The 17,659-nt window shown below is 47.8% G+C and overlaps 4 protein-coding genes across 4 annotated transcripts; 1 reads left to right on the forward strand and 3 right to left on the reverse strand.

Moving 5' to 3' along the window:
- Nucleotides 1–56: 56 nt before the first annotated feature.
- ASPBRDRAFT_42658 (uncharacterized protein) lies at nt 57–397 on the reverse strand. Its single transcript, XM_067624846.1, has one exon. It carries the CDS (start codon nt 332–334, stop codon nt 155–157), a length of 180 nt encoding a protein of 59 aa, XP_067480150.1. The 5' UTR covers nt 335–397; the 3' UTR covers nt 57–154.
- A 4,100-nt stretch (nt 398–4,497) lies between these two features.
- On the reverse strand, nt 4,498–5,736 carry ASPBRDRAFT_673345 (uncharacterized protein). Its single transcript, XM_067628873.1, has 4 exons — nt 5,689–5,736; nt 5,552–5,554; nt 5,296–5,458; nt 4,498–5,229 (listed from the first exon to the last, which is right to left on the reverse strand). The coding sequence occupies exons 3-4, from the start codon at nt 5,419–5,421 to the stop codon at nt 4,801–4,803; spliced, it is 555 nt and encodes a 184-aa protein (XP_067480151.1). The 5' UTR covers nt 5,422–5,458; nt 5,552–5,554; nt 5,689–5,736; the 3' UTR covers nt 4,498–4,800.
- A 2,201-nt stretch (nt 5,737–7,937) lies between these two features.
- Nucleotides 7,938–8,921, forward strand: ASPBRDRAFT_54685 (acetate uptake transporter family protein; the record flags this gene model as incomplete). Its single annotated transcript, XM_067627276.1, has 3 exons — nt 7,938–8,314; nt 8,372–8,540; nt 8,601–8,921. The coding sequence occupies 3 exons, from the start codon at nt 7,938–7,940 to the stop codon at nt 8,919–8,921; spliced, it is 867 nt and encodes a 288-aa protein (XP_067480152.1).
- Nucleotides 8,922–10,676: 1,755 nt separating this feature from the next.
- Nucleotides 10,677–12,975, reverse strand: ASPBRDRAFT_195548 (uncharacterized protein; the record flags this gene model as incomplete). Its single annotated transcript, XM_067620879.1, has 4 exons — nt 10,677–11,424; nt 11,480–11,595; nt 11,642–11,958; nt 12,036–12,975. 4 exons carry the CDS (start codon nt 12,973–12,975, stop codon nt 10,677–10,679), a joined length of 2,121 nt encoding a protein of 706 aa, XP_067480153.1.
- Nucleotides 12,976–17,659: the final 4,684 nt, after the last annotated feature.

Consider the following 17,659-nt stretch of genomic DNA (forward strand, 5'->3'; position numbering starts at 1 on the left):
TCTAGCAAGTAGCAACCTATCTAGCCATCTACTGACTAGTAAGTGAAGATTACTTGCTGTTTTCGATTTGTTGCATGAACTATGGAGTCGTAAGCATTTGACTGAATCCTACGTTCGCTTCAGATTCGAAGATTCTACTCGCATGTGGACCGGCTCAAACTGGCCATGAACAAACCCGGTTTCCTGCCCCAGCCGCCTTCAGTTCCCCAACCTCGATACAATGTCCATTGTCCACAACGTACTCCACCGATTGTAACTCAAATTTGGGTGTAGCAGAGATAACGAAGGTGGAAGCGAAGCGCAGAAAAACACCCACGCACAACAATTGCATCATTGTGAATTCGAGCGGGTTCTAAACCTAGAATGGGGAATACGGTAAGTGTAACTACCAGAAGCACAGCCGGGACTTCTGGAACCAGCTCCCAACCAGTCATATCCGAGTATCTTGGTCACCGCATCTCCGCAGCCGGGGACCAGGCTCAATAAGGACAAAGCGGACCTTCGAAAAAAAAGCAAGAAGAACATGAGGAAAGTGGGATACTCCTCCAAGCTCTAGTGGACCCTAATACGAGTCTTCCCAACTGTGGCGCATAGCTTCTTGGAAGGAGAGCTCCGGATTCCGTCGAACTCGGACTCGTAAGATTTTGGTCTGTTTCTCCGCTCCGCCGAGCCGAGGGTATAGAGCAACGCGGCTCACCATTTGTCGATTGCCCAGGCAGGATCTATACCATAAGCACACCTTGGCACCTACACGCGGTGGCCGCGGGGAACGGGAAATCCCCAGATTACAGGCAGAGCCCAAGGAACACCCATCCACAGCCCAAATTCCAGGGTCTCGGTACCAGCTGCGTGGATGTGGAACCGACCAAACAACAAACAAGGGCGGTCCGGACGCAAGGAACACATCCATGGTTTGGGCCTTGCAAGTGCTGTTTCCTAGTATGTCTCAAGGAGATGTGCCCGATTTGTCATCTCAGAATTTGTGAGATCACCCGGAAACTAGCAAAATTAGAGCGTCGGCAGCATTAGAGGGAGTCGTGTCAGCTCGATCAGCAATATCAGATTCAAAATCTCCTCCGGATAAGCCGTCGATCCCCCTCACATTCATCATCCCGTGACCGGGTGCAGCTGTGCAGGCTGTCTACCCCAACATCCCTACGCAACCATCGTCCATCATCAATAGTTAGATCCTTTGCCCAGACAGTTGATCGTCGACAGGGTAGTCTCTCTACACGACAGTATATTTTGTGTATGGCCTGTACCAGAATACAGTGAGTGGGTGTCCTTCCCAAAGTAGCATATCCACACACACACACAGGGATATTCCTTGGACCGTAATTCTTGACGAAAATAGTGCACAATCTTGGGCAACACCTCAGCCGCATCTACGAGTCCAGAATTGGAAGACTGTGACGTGGACCACTAAACGCACCGGAATCCTGCAATTCCCCCGCAGAACCAGCAGATAGGCAACCAAGTCGATACTCTCACAGGATTAAGCAATAGAGCTAAGTAACATACCACGTGGGTATGCACATGTACAGGTACATAATATCGCACCCAATTATTATGCTTCTGCTGTGTATCATGCGGAGAATTGGTACTTCTCCGAATATCATCTATGCAGGATCATTTCCCCTCATCTGCTGGTCACACATCACGAAACATTATATTCATCTAGATTATCATCCATGAGGGGTAGGTAGATGCAAGATACGCAGGCTGCATAATGAATCCCATTAATAGAATCCTGCACAATACACAGTAGTGTAGTGTAGTGTATTTCACAACATGTGATCAGAGACGAAGAAAAAAGAAAAAGAAAGTAAATAGACCGAAAATTAACATTCAATAGATTGGAAAAATCTTCCGCCACACGGACATATACAATTATATTTCTTTTTAACTTCAGTTGCCCGAAGGCGGAATTACATCATACTACTACAACTTTCCTTTAAACTCAAGATAATTGATACTACTACTAGATAGGCTGACAGAGTTCAGCCAAACTCTGAGTCCCTACAAGGCACAAACGAATGGAATTGAAACCACAATAGTACGACTACTAGTATCAAGAATAATATAGAGTTGAACTGAATGATAAAGTCGGTCAGCTGGGATCATCAGGATCGACTCTGTATGGGCAGGGTCATGATACCATGTTCATCACATCTAATCTGTGTGTGAAGTATTCATCACTACGAGACTCATTTGGTAGAAAAAAGAAAAGAAAAGAAGATACTATCTCTATAGTCCATACTACGTACTCCAGAATACTGCGGCCTGGCCTGGTCTAAGCTTCCACAGTGCAGCTAAATTCCACTTTTTCACGTCTTAGGTACATAATGAGTTCCCACCATACTACAAATCAAATTACATCCATCCTCGGCACATACCTACAGTAGTACCCTCGAATTAGTGAGCATAACCTAGCTACCTAACATGAGGGTCCTCATCACTACCACAAAATTGAATTAGCCATCTAGACTCTAGAGTACGGAGCATGAAATAACCCTCAATCATCTATCTATCCATAGTCCACTCCGTAGTAATTAGTAAGTCCTATGTTAAATGACATGGTAGGGTAGGTGAGCACTAAGTAAAATGAACCACACACACACAGACACAGACACACAGACAATCCAACTTCGAAACTACTAAACCGAAACCAGCCAAGTATGTATCTACTGAAAGTCTGAGACACTCTCGGACACGGGTAAATTGCTTCTCAAGCCTAATTCCGCCTAGTAGTTTGGATTACTCCGTATATCCTAGAAGGCTGAAATTGGGGATATTAATTATCCTTGATATTTACTTAATAATGAAGGTGTGATAATAATATATTGTAATATAGCGTTCAAAGTAGTAGTAATCAAATTTATATGGATGGAGCCCTTAAGTTCCTGCGTAATAGCCAAGACAAAAACAAAGCGATGGATTCGGTGCACGTGCGTTATATCATACTAGGCAGAAGGCAGATATCTCTGACTTTGGAGACTTTGGACTAAGGACTATGGAGATGGGTAAAGCCAAGTACGTGGTTAGTCACTAAGTAGTTATCCACTGTGAAGCTGGAGCAAGCACATGAGGCCATCCGCTCATCCCATCGTGGGTACTGTGGTTTTTTTTTTTCGCATCTACGGAGTACCGTATCTACTTTAGTGCTCGGGCCGGGATCCCGTAGACTGAGATGGTGGTGTCCCATTATCATCCACACCAATAAAAACATCACCACCATCGCTACGCTACGGAGGATGGATATTTAGCGATAGTAACCACCTATCCATCTATCTAGTAATGGACCCGCCGCACAAGCTGAACTGAATGGACGGGGAGGGGAGGGTAGTCAAGTGACGAACTGCGACCGAGCTTTTTTCTCCCACAAAAAAAAATAATCTTCTCTGTTTCTTCTCTCTCTCGCTCAGAGAGTTCAGATAGGTGGATAATTCATTTGTTGGGACACAGAGAATGCAGGAATGAAATGGATGATTCGCCTGTTCGGGCCTAAGTCATTTCTTGGCTGCAGGAGTTAGTGCACGACCGGACCACGATCTAGAGCGGAGCCTGAGCGCAAAGCGCTGTTGAGTGTTGACTCCAGTGACTGTGGGAGGTCATACGAGGACTGGACTGGACTGTATCTAATTATCCAATCTAGACTAGATTACAGAGAGAGTACTAAGCTAGCTAATTAGCTAACTAACTACTAGTTAGTTGATTGGTTCATGGTTGATTGATTGGTGTACTCCGGACTCCGTCTTCTTGCAGCGACCTGCATGGCCTCGCCCTGCATAGCATTGGCCGGCAGGTAGCAAGCAAGCCAACCCATCGCTAGGAACAAGCTTCCCGGAGTCTTAGACTGCTTAGACACCTTCTCAGGAAGGAATGGGATGCGAATCAAGAGCTCTAGAATGAATTGGCTTCGTTTGTTGCCGGAGAAACGCGCGCGCGGTTGAAGAAAACCCTGCAGGAAGGGAATTTTCTTTGTGTGTGTGTGTGCGTCGTACCTGGCATGTTGGTGAGCTCCCTTGCTTACTAGCTAAGTAGCTAGCTGTAGCTAGTTAGTAGTAAGTAGATAGTAGTGGTAGTGATTCTGCTCGTGTTGGAATTGCCGCGGGAGAGAAAATTTTACGGCTTACTTACCGACCCGAACTCCGCGCGAAGTAGCTGCCGAGGTGCGTAGGGAAGAAAAAAAGAGTAAAAAAGAATAAAGAAAAAAGAAATATTCAACCGATCGTGCAGGTGTTGTGCGAAACTAGTGGCTGGAGGGAAAGCAGCATTTTGGCTGGATGGAAAGCATTTTGGCTGAATGGTTATTGTTGTTATGATAAGCGCGAGGTTCACTACTCTTATGACAGCTGACATTCCATTGCTTTTCCACCTTCAAAAAGGCCCGACTGATTAACTATTGAATGTTTAATGTGCAATCCACCTAGCTTAACGGGCATTTGCTCAGGAATTACCCTCCTGTCAGTGTCAGAAGTGTCAAAGGGGGGTTCATTTTAAATGATGATGAGCAGTGGGAGACTGGGTCCCGGGCCAATTTGAGCTTGTTCGTACGCCATCAATTGAGGCTGTGGACGGGAGAGAGCAGGAGGGAGAGAATAGGGGGCTGCTTCAGGGAGCACCTCGGAGACGCGGCTGGCGACGTTCCGAGTTTGAGCTTGACACGAACAGGCAAAGAAGAGAGAAAATCGGCGACGCGGCAGAACGGTCGCCAAGAGGTGCCCCAAGTGGAGCAGCGTCCCTTTGTGCCGCGACGAAACAGACCGAGAACGGAGGCCATCCCCAAACCTTTCCAGTTCAGAACTTCAGCGTCTGTTGGATGATGGATCCAGAATCGCTGTCTTGTCGGGTGGCATCCGCCACCACCGCACACGGGGAATCTACCCACCTGGAGCCGATGGGGGTCGAGCCAGAAGTGTTCGTCTGTTGTCTAGCAGTATCTAGTTCAATGTAGCATGAAGATAGCTGCTCTCTAGGTCGAATGCTGATCCTGTCGATGGCAACATCGTACTTTTTTCTTTTCTTTTTCCCCCCTCTGCTGTTGCGCGGACAATGACTGATAATGTCGCATGGACCGGAACTATGCTCAACGTCACGGCGATCAACGGGGAAAAGGTTCTCCGTGGTTTCCGCTGAAAACGATAACCATGTGTACTGTATTTGACTTGGAGACAAGCAGCACATTCGAGTCAGAACAGCTGGATAGCTAGATATCAAGTAAATAACCTGCAGAAAATTAATTCTCTGAAAGGAAGCTCAAAAGGAAGATTAAGCATATTGAACAAAACCCACACAGCCGCGTTGCCTGCATCTCACACTGCATCTAGGACTGTAGTTGGTATTAAGGGCGCTTGGAGAGAGCGGCATGACCCTTCGGTTTGAGACTCGGAAAGCATCAGATTTCGGGCCCGGTTCCATTCCTTCCTTTGGCTCCCTTGCCCCTACTTTACCCACTCTAGGATCAATCAGTGATTGCTCAGCAGACAGCAAGTAAGCATGCAAAGCAAAGCAAAAGCAGGTACGGTCGCAGCCGGGTCAGCTAACTAACCTACTAATCCTCAGTTAGGCACAGTCCCCGTCGCAGTAGTAACTTAGCAGCAGCAGTTGGAGTGATGCGAAGTAAGGGCCCGCAATCACCGCACCTGCCAAAGCAACTACGACTCTCCACCAGCCAGCTAGACTAACCTTTAGCTTGTATGGGACCAGAACTGGGTCACCTTCGGTCGGGTCATGCCTCCTTGCGGCAATGAGGCGTGGGTTTCTTTTCGGGTTAGATACTACTTGGCCATCGTGCAGTTTAAATCGGACGGAAAGGGAAGGGAACTGCTGGGGTTGTTAATGTGTGGATGGATGGTCATGCTCGTTCCCTTCCCTCGCAACAGTCCCAAAGATAGAAGGAAAAAATGAGAGAGATGACGGAGGAAGAGACAGAAGCATACCAGCAGCGTCGTAACTCTGGGTGATGGATGGGATTCAAAAATGAGAGATTCCCATGAAGGTCACATTACTGGCTTCAATTTGCTGGCTTGGGGTGACATCCAGTAATGGAAGTGACAGCACACTCCCGCGGATGGTCCGGCTGGAGACTGATATTCGTAATTAATGAATTTACCCGTACGGAGTACCCTTTGGGAGGGGAACAGCCGCACCGTTTGGCGATCGATTAGTAGATGCACTACGAGGGACTACAGAACTAGTAGGGACTCGGGAGGGTGGCTGGTAGAAGATGAGCAAGAAAAGGTAGAAACTAACGAGAAAAAGCACGACATCATACGAGATGGCAATCATAATCTATAGAGCCCCATAATGATATACATAAATGTACAAGGATTATGGAATAATCCAGACCATATGTCTGGAATGGATTTCAACTGGAGAGAAACAAAGTTAACACTCACAGCTGCCAGTCGGTGGGAGAGACACCACACGCAGTCCTCCAGCTGAGAGACAAGAAAGAGAGAGAAGGATGGATAGTTACCTAACCATTACTTACCGTATTACTGACTAAGGCAGCACTACGGCCGAAGACATCTGATGGGTTACACCAATAATAACGCAGCCATCGAAGGTCGAGTCTCCAGTGGCAACTATTCACTACAATGATTGGCTCTTTCCCCAGACCTCGGGCGCCTTTAATCTCCACCTGCCCTTGCTTTCCCCGGGCTTGGAAAGTCAATCGTTCTTAGGCGATACCCGGTCGTCGACTAGAGAGACAGAGAGAGAGACACACACACGGAGGATTTGCCATCTGAGAGGCGGGCGTAGAGTCTGCAGCCCTTGCTGGACGAATGGAGCCATGTTCCTTTCCACCCTGCATTTGGGCCCTATGGGGTTATTCCCTTTAATCCGTTAACCTAGGTAATTAAACATCCTCTGAGATGATGGCAAGGCCATTCTTCTCCCCCGCTTGCCCATGGTTGCGGAAAGTCTATTCCCCGATGCCTCCAATGGGAGGTTCATGGGCGAATGGAGAGAATACCGCAGAATGATGGAGGATCGTCGCCTCTCCGTCTGTTTCGCGCGCGCGCTCTGTCTCTGATGGTGAACGCCGTCCAAGTTCTCGCCAGCGAGACCCATCGTGTTAGCCTGGCTTCTAGTCGTCAATTAGGGACATTCACACACGGGAGTGGCCCGTCAGGTGGATTCCTGCACATCGTTTTAAAAGCCAACGCTAAACTCGGCCGCTCCACTCCTGCGCATCGCCGACAAAGCATGATAAAGTAATAAAAATCATGGCGACACCGTAATAATAAAAAATAATAATATGAAATAATAACAGACCAGATTAAGCCCCCAAAAAGATAGATGGGGGGAGGGGAGAAAAAAAAAGAAAAAGAAAAATTGCCCAAAATTTGCTCTCAGATCAACGCCAACCAATGGATCCCATAAGAGAACGTCGAATGAAAATAAAATAAAATAAAATAAAATATGAAATAATAGAAAATAACGAAAAAAAAAAAAAAGAGGAGAACTTACCAAACCAACTAAAATCCCAGGCTAAACTCAACTAACGGTGCTTCCTCCCAAATCCGGTAGATTGCTGGCTCCCTGCAACCTTCGCTCGTCCGGGTTGGGTCTCATCCCAAAGTCCGTTAATCCCAGCGAGAAGCACTGGCAGGCCGGGCCACTTCCTGTTTCTTATTTGACCTTCGCCTTTCCCCTCTTCTCCCTGGTCTCCTTCTCCTCATTGCTTCTATTTATTCCTCTTGCATCTTGCACGGTCCCAGTCATCGTCAGGATACCTTGCTGATCCGGCCAGCAGTGCTGTGCGCATCATTTTCTTTTACTCCCTTTCCCCTCTCCGTGGTTTCATATATATTCATCTCCTCCACCGTCCAGCTAGCTGGATTGCTTTTGGATCTTAATCAAACCATTATAATCAATCTCCCTATACCTTTGATCCTTGATCGGATTATCTGCTCCCGATAATCATCATGTCTGCCGAACACCCTATTGAGAAGGACATGGCTCCTGAGCTTGAGACCAACGGCAGTGCTCCCTTGAGCCACGAGTTGACCGAGGAGCAAACCGCCAGAGCTGCTGCGCGTTTTGGCTACGGACCTATGGCTCACGTCAACACCCAGGAGGCCAACCTGCGCCCCTTTGGTGGTGAGTTCCAGCCTGGTCTGTACAAGTCCGTCGAGCAGCGCAAGTTCGCCAACCCGGCGCCTCTGGGTCTCTGCGCTTTCGCCCTCACCACTTTCCTCCTGAGTTTGATCAACATGGGAACCCGTGGTATCTCTGCGAACAACATTGTCGTTGGTCTGGCTTTCGGATATGGTGGTCTCGTTCAGTTGCTTGCCGGCATGTGGTAGGTACACCCCGTTGCCACATCTCCGAATTGAACCAAGCTGATCGTTATTGATAGGGAAATGGCTGTCGGAAACACCTTCGGTGCTACTGCTCTGTCCTCCTACGGAGGTTTCTGGATCTCCTTCGCCATTGTCTTGACCCCCGGTGGGTTCGAGATCGAGTCGTCGATTGAAGCCGCCGGCGGTGCCACCATGTTCTACAACTCGATGGGACTGTACCTGATGGTAAGCTTCAACAGTAGCTTGAAGATTGAGGAATGAGCATCGCGCTAACGATCTTCCTAGGGCTGGTTCATTTTCACCACCATCCTGGTGCTCTGCACTCTGAGGTCGACTGTCGCCTTTTTCTGCCTGTTCCTGTTCCTTGACCTGACCTTCTTGCTGCTCGGTATTGGTTACCTGCACCGCGACGCTGCTGGTGCCCCCAACACTCCTATCCTCAAGGCGGGTGGTTTCTTCGGTCTCCTGGCTGCGTTCGCCGCTTGGTACAACGCCTTGGCTGGTATTGCCGACAGCAGCAACAGCTTCTTCATCATCCCTGTTGCTCACTTCCCCTGGTCCCCCACTGCCCGTAGCCGTGCTAAGACCCCTCGTGAGACCGTCTAAGCGACAGCGCAATGCAGTTGCGTGGGGCCAGGCCATGACATGGCCGCGTTGAAAGGAGCCTCTTGAGAGAAAAAGAGTAATACACCTGCAGTTGTTATGTTTCAGATACCCATTCTTGTAGGGCCATTGCTGCGCGGGGTATGGTCCAGGTTATAGACCATTTGAGAGGGTCTTGTCAAGACTTGCAAGCCCTCTGCAGCGGGTCCAAACAATCCAGAGCAGTTTTTGTTTATCGTGTTGGTTGTCATTGGGATATATAATATCAGAACCTGGGTAATAATGATGGAGCAGTCCGTTGTCGAGCGCGACGGATCGGGGACGCGTTGGTCACTTTGGATGTTTAGTTTTTGTTAATGAAAGGATTAACCTTGAATGAATACATGATTGATGTCAGCCGTGCATGAGTAAATTCATAGTGAGCAACCTACCTTGAAACATCCTCGCAAGTATGCATGATACATGCGAAGACATCTGAGTCTCGCGCAGTCCTGCTGGACCTTATGTACCCACAATCCCCAAACCGAAACAAAGAAAATGTAAATAAGAAAAGAAGGAAGGGAAAAAAAAAAGGAAGCAAAAACCATAACCTGCACACAACAAAACACAATACAACTCACCCTCCCTCCAACCTTCTTCTCAAAGCTTCAATAGTTAGTTAAGTTAGTACTCCCCGACCGCAAGCACAAAGAAACAATATCCCGGTCAGCCGTACGTGAAGTAGTTACACCGTAGTCAAACGTTGTAAACTCTCCGAGGTTGTACAAGTTTCTGTCTTTGAATAATGATCAAAGCAAGTAAGTAGATAGCTGTCTTGTTTGTCTGGTAGCCTAATTTCGCGGGCCGTTTCCTGTCAGCTTTCCTTTATGAATATACTTTGTTAGTGTATAAAATGTAGTAGTAGTATGGTAGTAGTACACTCCGTCCTATGTAATCAGAGTGTATAAGCAATCAATATTCCTCAATGAACAAATGAATGTATGTATAATCTGAGGAAGAGAGAGAGAGAAAGAAAGAAAAATGAAGAGCGCAAGGCTGAAATCAAATCCAACGAGAAAAAAGACGTAACTAAATATTTATCTCGCTGCGCCCGCGGCAGAGACTCGGTATTCGGGCGGAGTTCGTTCGGACGGCGATTTCTCGGGATGGGGGGATGTCTTGTCAGAAAAATAACCTCACTCCTTAGTTAGCCAGTTTTACTAGCTAGTTAGTTAGTTAGTTAGCTCACTTATCCGATCGTCCAATCCGATGTCCGGGTTCTGCCGATGCGAAAAGAAATTCGGTGTGTTTTGTAGTAGGTGTTCGTATAAGTGGATTAATCATCTCTCTCTTTCTGCTTTTCTTTATGAGTGATTTCGTGGGGCTTCTTCTAATTTCTTTTACCCTTTTTCTTTTCTCTCTTTTATTGGTGTGATAGAAGGCGTGGCTGGTTCTGGTGTCATCGGGAGTTTGACCGTTCTTGGTCATGCTGAGGGATTTTTCTGCACAAGGCTTGGTTTTTGAGGCTTACTGTCCTGTTTTCGGGCTTGGTCAAGTCAAGTCAGGCTCCGGGATGGTGTGATACCTGGGATGGTGGGTGATTGGCTGATCATCCTGTTTTTATTAAAGGGATCGTGTACTGAATGTGGATAAGTATTGTAAAGACGAGCAGGAAGCAGGTGCAGGTGCGGCATTGTCATATATACCATATCTCATTAATATATCATACATGCCACACGTAACATGCGATCAGTCCTATGTATGAGCGTTATGTCGGGTCTATATACATTCGTGCGGTGCGCGAAGCTTCATCTCAATCTCATCCCACAGTTCTCGTAGCGGAGTTAGATAACTCCGGTCCGCATAGAAGAAGCCCAGAAGTAGGGCTCGGAGTTCCTGCCACGAGTGGATGCTTCCGTCTTCTCGAAGTACCGAGACAAGCTCGTTCACAAAGAATGTCCGCTCCGGTAGCAGCGGCGAACTGCACGCCCCGATGAACAGGATCCAGATCAGCACATCCCGGCACAGCTCAAAGTATCCGGCACTCATTGTGCTTTCCAGCGCGTAACGAAGCGCAGTGATCGGTTTGGGGAACACCGGCGCGATGTGTGGGTAGAAGCCCCAAATGACGGTGTTATGGAACACCAGGCATGCCAGCCGAACGCAGCCTTCGATGGTGGCTTCAATCTTGCTCTCGCCGGTCGCCGTGTAGCGATCATCATGGAGAGAGTATTCCACGTACAGAACCTCGGTGTTGAAGTAGTCCTCCGTCTCATCGTTAAACTCCTGGTATTGCGTTGTACTCTTGATCCATTCGCAGTACCACGTCAGATCGGCGAGGTCATATATCATCTTGGACATGGCATCCCCAAAGATGCCGGGTATCTCAATTAATTGGGTCAAACGCGTAGCTAACATTAGAAGATCATCATTAGGAGGGATAAGCGCCAATTGCGAGGGACGGGCGTAACGAATGAAGGGGAAAATTGGCTTGGTGCCGGCCATGCACGCCACACGGATGTCAGTCCTGCTTGAGTCAGTCCCGGCCCACAGACTCCACCAAAGCTTGGGTTAAAACTGACCATGATATCTGGAATCGAACGTCGGGTGGTACATCCGCGAAGGTTTTCCTCATGCCTACCATCTGCCGGAGGCCAGCCAGATGGATTTTGAGGTAGTCGGCATTGCCAGATGCAATCTGACCAGTTAGCTAAGCTCTCGCATCAAGGTTCAGCAATACTAACCTCAATAGTCAAAAGAATTGACACAGCGGCAATCAGCTGGTCACTGGAGGCCTTGATCGGATCCGACAATCCCTCATTGACTAGCTTGATTGTCTCACCCCGATGGTGGAACGTGTCCAGAAGTAGCACGCTAGAACGCCGCTTGTTGGGGTCCGTCAGCGGGAGTTCCCCTGCTGCCAAGGCGGAATTCGACGCAGCTACACAGATACAAGCGTGCAATGATACCGGATCTTGTTGGACCAATGCGGTCCAGTGATCCCGCAATTTAGGCCCATACCGGCGCTGCAAAGGATAGGCCTGCTGAGTCAGGTCGAAGACTGCACGATATCGTTAGAACTACGCCTTTCAATACTATTGGAGGTCAACCTACAGTGCTGAAGATGTCGACACATACGGTCCGACATGACGGTATGCATCGAATTAAACGGGTCGGTGGCACCGCCCAGATAAGCCCACGGAGTCGCGGACTGCACAGGCTCGAGCGCATTCTGCGAAGGAGTGTCGATGCTATAGGTGTCCACCGTCCCAGCAGAAACAGTGGGGTAACTGCCCGCATCTGTGACCACCAGCGCTTGCTGCGGTACCTCCTTCTGTCGCTGCTCGGGCGACGATGAGGCAGATGATGATGAAGACGAAGAGAAGGAGGGAGAATCAGAGACAATCCGCGTGCCGAAGGAGGAGGATTCGGTGACACTCGGTTTCGGGAAGGATCCGTTAGAAGGGGCCGAAGAAACCGGAGCTGCAGCTGACGAACTGGAGGCTGTAGTTTCCACGGGCTGAAAGGCAAGATGTTTCCAAGTTTTGCTTTTGTAGCGTTTCGTATTTTCTAGTCGTTTCTTGCGGTTGTGCTCGGACATAACATGGGAACGAATGCGCTTGAGTGTCTCCTCCTTGGTACCTCCGGACACGGACTGTGGATCGGTATGCACCCAAAACAGAGTCGATTTCCCCGCAGCGGCATTGTTCGATTTCCGCGACTTGCGGGGTTTCGTGACCCCATTCCTGTTTACATCCTGCCGAGTAGATTCGGTGGTGAAGGGCTGCGCGTCGGCATGAACGGGGGGCGGTGGTATTGATTGCTGGGGCGGCGGCGGAACAGGGCCATAAGCCAGCGGCTGGCTAGATGTCGGGATCGGATAATTGTAGGGATGTTGAGGATGATGCTGATGCTGATGCTGATGATGATAGGTATTATTATTAATGGCAACCGGATGGACAGCAGTGGTGGGAGGGGCCCAAGCAGCTGGTTTGCTCAGCACAGGCAGGACGTGCTCGTGGTCGGTGGCCAGAGAGCGCGCCGTTGGCTGATAGTGGTGGGAATTGCTAGCGTCCATCGCACGCGCGAGTCTAAGTGTATTGTTCACAGATCCAGCTGGCGATCTTCCCTAACGTTCATCGTTCTAGAATGGGCGAAAATCGAACGATAACCGTCTAGGCGGAAGGTGGGAATTGAGGGTGATGAGAGAAGAATCCGGGGGGTGGGAAGGATGAATGAATGAGGGAATCGCTGAATGGTCAGCGCACTGCCCTTATCAGGAAAAGCCCATCTCTCGGAAGGTGGATGTTCAGGAAAAAGGTGTGGAAGGAAAGGATTCCAAAAGAGGAGAAGTCGTAGTAGTACCAAGTGATAGTAACTAATAACGAGGAGTGAGAGAGAGAGAATGATTGGGGAAGGGCCGATGATTGATTGAGTGGGAGGGAACGCCGCCGGAGGAGGAGAGGGGCTGCAAAGTGGAGGGGACAGGGAACTCGAATTGGGTATGGTAAAGGTAAAAAAAAGAAAAAGATAAAAAAAAAATGAAAAATGAAAAAGAGACAGAAAAGATCAAGCAGCCAGTCGAGGAGATTTAATTCCTATTCCTTGTTTTCTTCTTTTTTTTTCTTACCCCCGTTCCTTTTTTTTCTTTTTCCCTTATTTTCCTTCCGGTACTAATTTTCTGCTTGTCTGGACGCGTAGCCAATGATCGGTTTGTTTGGCGGCCAACAATACCGGAACAAATGCAGGCACAGGTACATAAACGAGTCACCCTGACAGGCTCACAATCACTTCTACTCGGCAATTACAGAATTAGTTAACAAATTGATATGATGATAACGGCACACAACAATGGCAATGCCTTATAATGGACAATACAATGAATGCAACAAAATAGACACGAGGTCCAGATCTCGGATGTTGCAGCAGCCGGTGCCGGGTGGAGCAGCAACTTAAAATTTCTCGATGCGAATTGGAGACTCTGAACCTGAGTAATACGGAGTACATTGCATTACGAGTATCCGCAGGTTATTAATAGTAGGGGCGACCACAATTAATATCATCTAGAAAGTAGTGCCCAGACTTACTATGCACCTTAGGAATCAGATAGATAGTATCGAGTTTTTCAGAACAAACAGGAGAGAATGTGATGAGATACTACTTACTACATGTTTGATCGATACTACCGTAGGCATACACAACACACTAATCATCTGCAGAACAAGCCATCCTCCTCTTTCTTCCCCCCCGTACTTCCGCAGTTCCCTCTGGCACATACAGAAAACCGCGTTAGTCGGAAGTTAAAATCCAGTCCAAGACCAGCAGGAGACATCCGAAAAGCCCATAACAAACCGGCGGGATCCACCTGTTCCGATCGGAGCAGATCGGACAAATTTTCCCTCCTGGATCATTTTGGAGGGTTCTCCTTGCGCGGTCAAAAATATGATGTATCTCTCCCTGCCAATCCAACCGAACACCGAGAACACCACTTCGGTTAAGTTTGCTCGATTATTGTTGCATCGCCAGGCTACAACCAGCATAGCCAGAGATATATTAGCATCTGTCAATGCCCGACTCCACGGCAATCAAATTCGCGACTCCACGGACGTCATGTCAGGGAGTCTTCAGGGCTGACACTTTTGCCGGCTCCTTTCCCAACGAGCAGGCACGCCCGTCCTTCGGGGAGAAACTAAAATCGAGCCAAGACGGTTTGATCCACCGCCATTACGATTGACCGCAACGGTTTGAGCACGTCATTCCAGATTGTTCCGTTCCGCTTTGTATGACCCTCTCCCGAGGGATAACGGTTCTTGTTATGCTTTATTTCAAGTTTGGCAGACGTTTGATAGAGCAGTTAGCTACTAAGTATCGTTGATATTCGGTTTCATATAGTCCTCTTCCTTTATTTTCTTGGTGTTTCACACTCCACACCATGGTTTTCCACACTCAAATCTTCCACTAGTGTGTGTGTGGTAAGCTACTAGTAAACTAACAACGCCCAACAGCCACTCAGCCAGCCAATCCGCCAAACAAACAGCAAAAGCACGCACAGGATGCTATGCTGGCTGCAGCTATCTGCACTGCGCCTTGACTGCTACCTTTCATGCAGCGATCGCCCATACTTGAAGTATACAGGGATGAAAACGAACAACCCGTTCTTGGCTCCCCCCTCTCTCCCTCTCTGTGTGTTTGTTTGTGTGATTGTGTGTGTGCCGTTGGCGTACATACTTTCGCCTGCGGGGTTTATGCACACGAGTCAAGCCAGTCTCATATGTACATGCCTCCCAGTTGTGATTGTTGCAGTTGCACAGAGTTACATCGGGAGGTGTTGGCCTACTAAACTTGACCGCAACATGGCCGCCAGGTTACGTACGAATCGGTCTCCCTGCATGTGTCCCTAAAACCATGTCGTAACCAGTAGGCTTCTGAGACGTTTTATTATATAGCCGATAGTTAATTAGTAGAGACTACTATTACACTTCTCCATAGACCCCATCTAGATCGGGCACTCAGGTCCGCACGCTAGGACCAATATGCAGTTTGTTTTTTTTTTCTTTTTTTTTCTCTTTTTCTTTTTTTCACTTTGTATTATGATAATAATGTACTTTATGCTCCAGTGGCTTAGTAGATAACAGATATGGCTACGACTGATATTAATTAATCCAGTCAGTAGCTTTAGTTGCCGACTAGTTAGTTCAACACGACGAATCCTGCACCCGCTGACTAAACGGAGGAGGAGATTTTTAATAAAAACTTCGGATATATCTCTGAGTCGAAGCACGGAACAAGGAATGTTTTGGGATGATGACGGCTGTCATATCCGCTTGCCACTGGGCTAAGACCAATCGTTTATTAAGTAATTAGCTGGATGTGGAAGAGGGGTTGGCACTCAGTGCCATACCTCTAGCGCAATTGGAATCAATCATACGGAGTACGGAGTAACTAGGATTCCCAACTACCATTGACAGTATATTAATGATCAATACCCAAAATCTGGACAATATTGAGTACGTACGTATATACTCTCAGCTAAGCGACAAGTAAAAGCATCTCAATTCTCAAAACTTAGCCGGCAAGTAGAGTACATACAGCTGAGCCTGATACACATCTAAGAGTGGATACGAATTACACTCCGTCCCACCAGTGTGGGCCAAAACTAGCATGAAAACTGACTAGCCAGTTAGACTAGACTTACCAACAATTCTTCACCACAAGAGAGACAGGAGCAGGCCAACAACAGCACAGCGTCGACACCACGTATCTCGTACGCCGTATACGAAGATATACGCATACGCGTAGAACTAGAAGAAGTCTACAAGTCTACTAGGCTAAACCTCTGGATCCCGCACCCGCCCATCAAACTCTATCTAGACTCACACTGAAACAACATCAGCGACAACTTCTGACTAATTAGTCTACCGGAGTGAGATAGTGAGTAGTTTAGTATCTGTGGATTGTGATTTAATTTATGTTTCTATCGGAACGAGCCGATCGGTCCACCGTTAGTTGATCCAGACCTCAACCAACACGCATACCTGCGATCTGTTTGGTCGAGCTATACCTTGGTGCGCATTGGGCAACATCTGCTGAGAGGCCGGTTTGAGTGATGGATCGGGTCTGTCGGCTTCGCATGGATACGAAAGACACAGTGGATGGGACTATGGAGATTGTGTGTACGGACTACGGAGTAGATACTGTTTGTGTGGATAAAGTGGATTTTGAAATGTCTGGACGCGTCGGAGATTCGAATCCGGTGATAGTTACTTGGCTCGGCATACCGGGATGAAAAGTTCCGTGCGTATGAATGGTGTGGGTTTGATTGGTTGGCCTTGAATGGGTGCTCGGAGATTTGATCGTGTGGTGACTGCAGTGGTGACTCGTGAGCTGTCTACTAATGACTTAATTTACTGTCTAGTGTGATGCATGAAATGGTGGTTACGGCTTTGTGATTTCAAGTTAGTCGAGTGTTTGCTTTCTAACGGGCTGGCAAAGGAGTGACGAAGTAGGACACTAAATATAGTAGAATACCACTAACCGAGGAAGACTGGATATTTATTATTAATGCCCAGATATTGGCTTCACTTTCCTCAATAGAACACGAGTCATTGGCTCGGGAGCAAGATCCGATTATTGAAGTCGGAATTGCCGGTCTGCATAAAAAGGCGAAAGCTGAGGAGTCTGAATCTGGCTGCTGCAGCCCTCTAGCAGCAGATTTGATTCAATGCTATTCCCGTCTTCTTTTACGACGACATCTATTCTTTCTTGAACTGCTGGTTAAGGAAAGTAAGAATAGCTTTCCAGGGCAGTTCGAAAGAGGGGTTAATGCTCTGGATCTAGTGTAACATCACTATCAACTAAGCATTGTGAGCATAATAGTTGCTAATTCGTTTTTCTAGCTGGCTGCCTGCTCTCCTAAAAATCTGAACAGTTTTGATAGTCACGGAAACTGCTTCCATTACGCTATTTGAGTAACTTCGAGTTTCCTTGAGCTGGAGTAAAAGCAGTGAGAGACACGTAGGCACTTACTTTACCAAATCCTGGGAGCGTGCAGACCTACGTCCGTAGTGGCTCATTAAATTCGGAAGCAGTAACTTGAAGGTGTTAGAACGACCTCATATATATCCCATCTAAACACTGAAGTACATGTATCAATTCTGAGAGCAAAACCAGCACTAAGGTAGTCACAAGACATGATCTACTCCGGTGCATTTCTGAAAGATGGGAGCAGTCAAGAGTGAAGAATCAGAGACAAAGGAAGCCTT

The sequence above is a fragment of the Aspergillus brasiliensis genome (assembly GCF_001889945.1).
Source record: "Aspergillus brasiliensis CBS 101740 unplaced genomic scaffold ASPBRscaffold_5, whole genome shotgun sequence".
In the NCBI taxonomy this organism is placed as follows: domain Eukaryota; kingdom Fungi; phylum Ascomycota; class Eurotiomycetes; order Eurotiales; family Aspergillaceae; genus Aspergillus; species Aspergillus brasiliensis.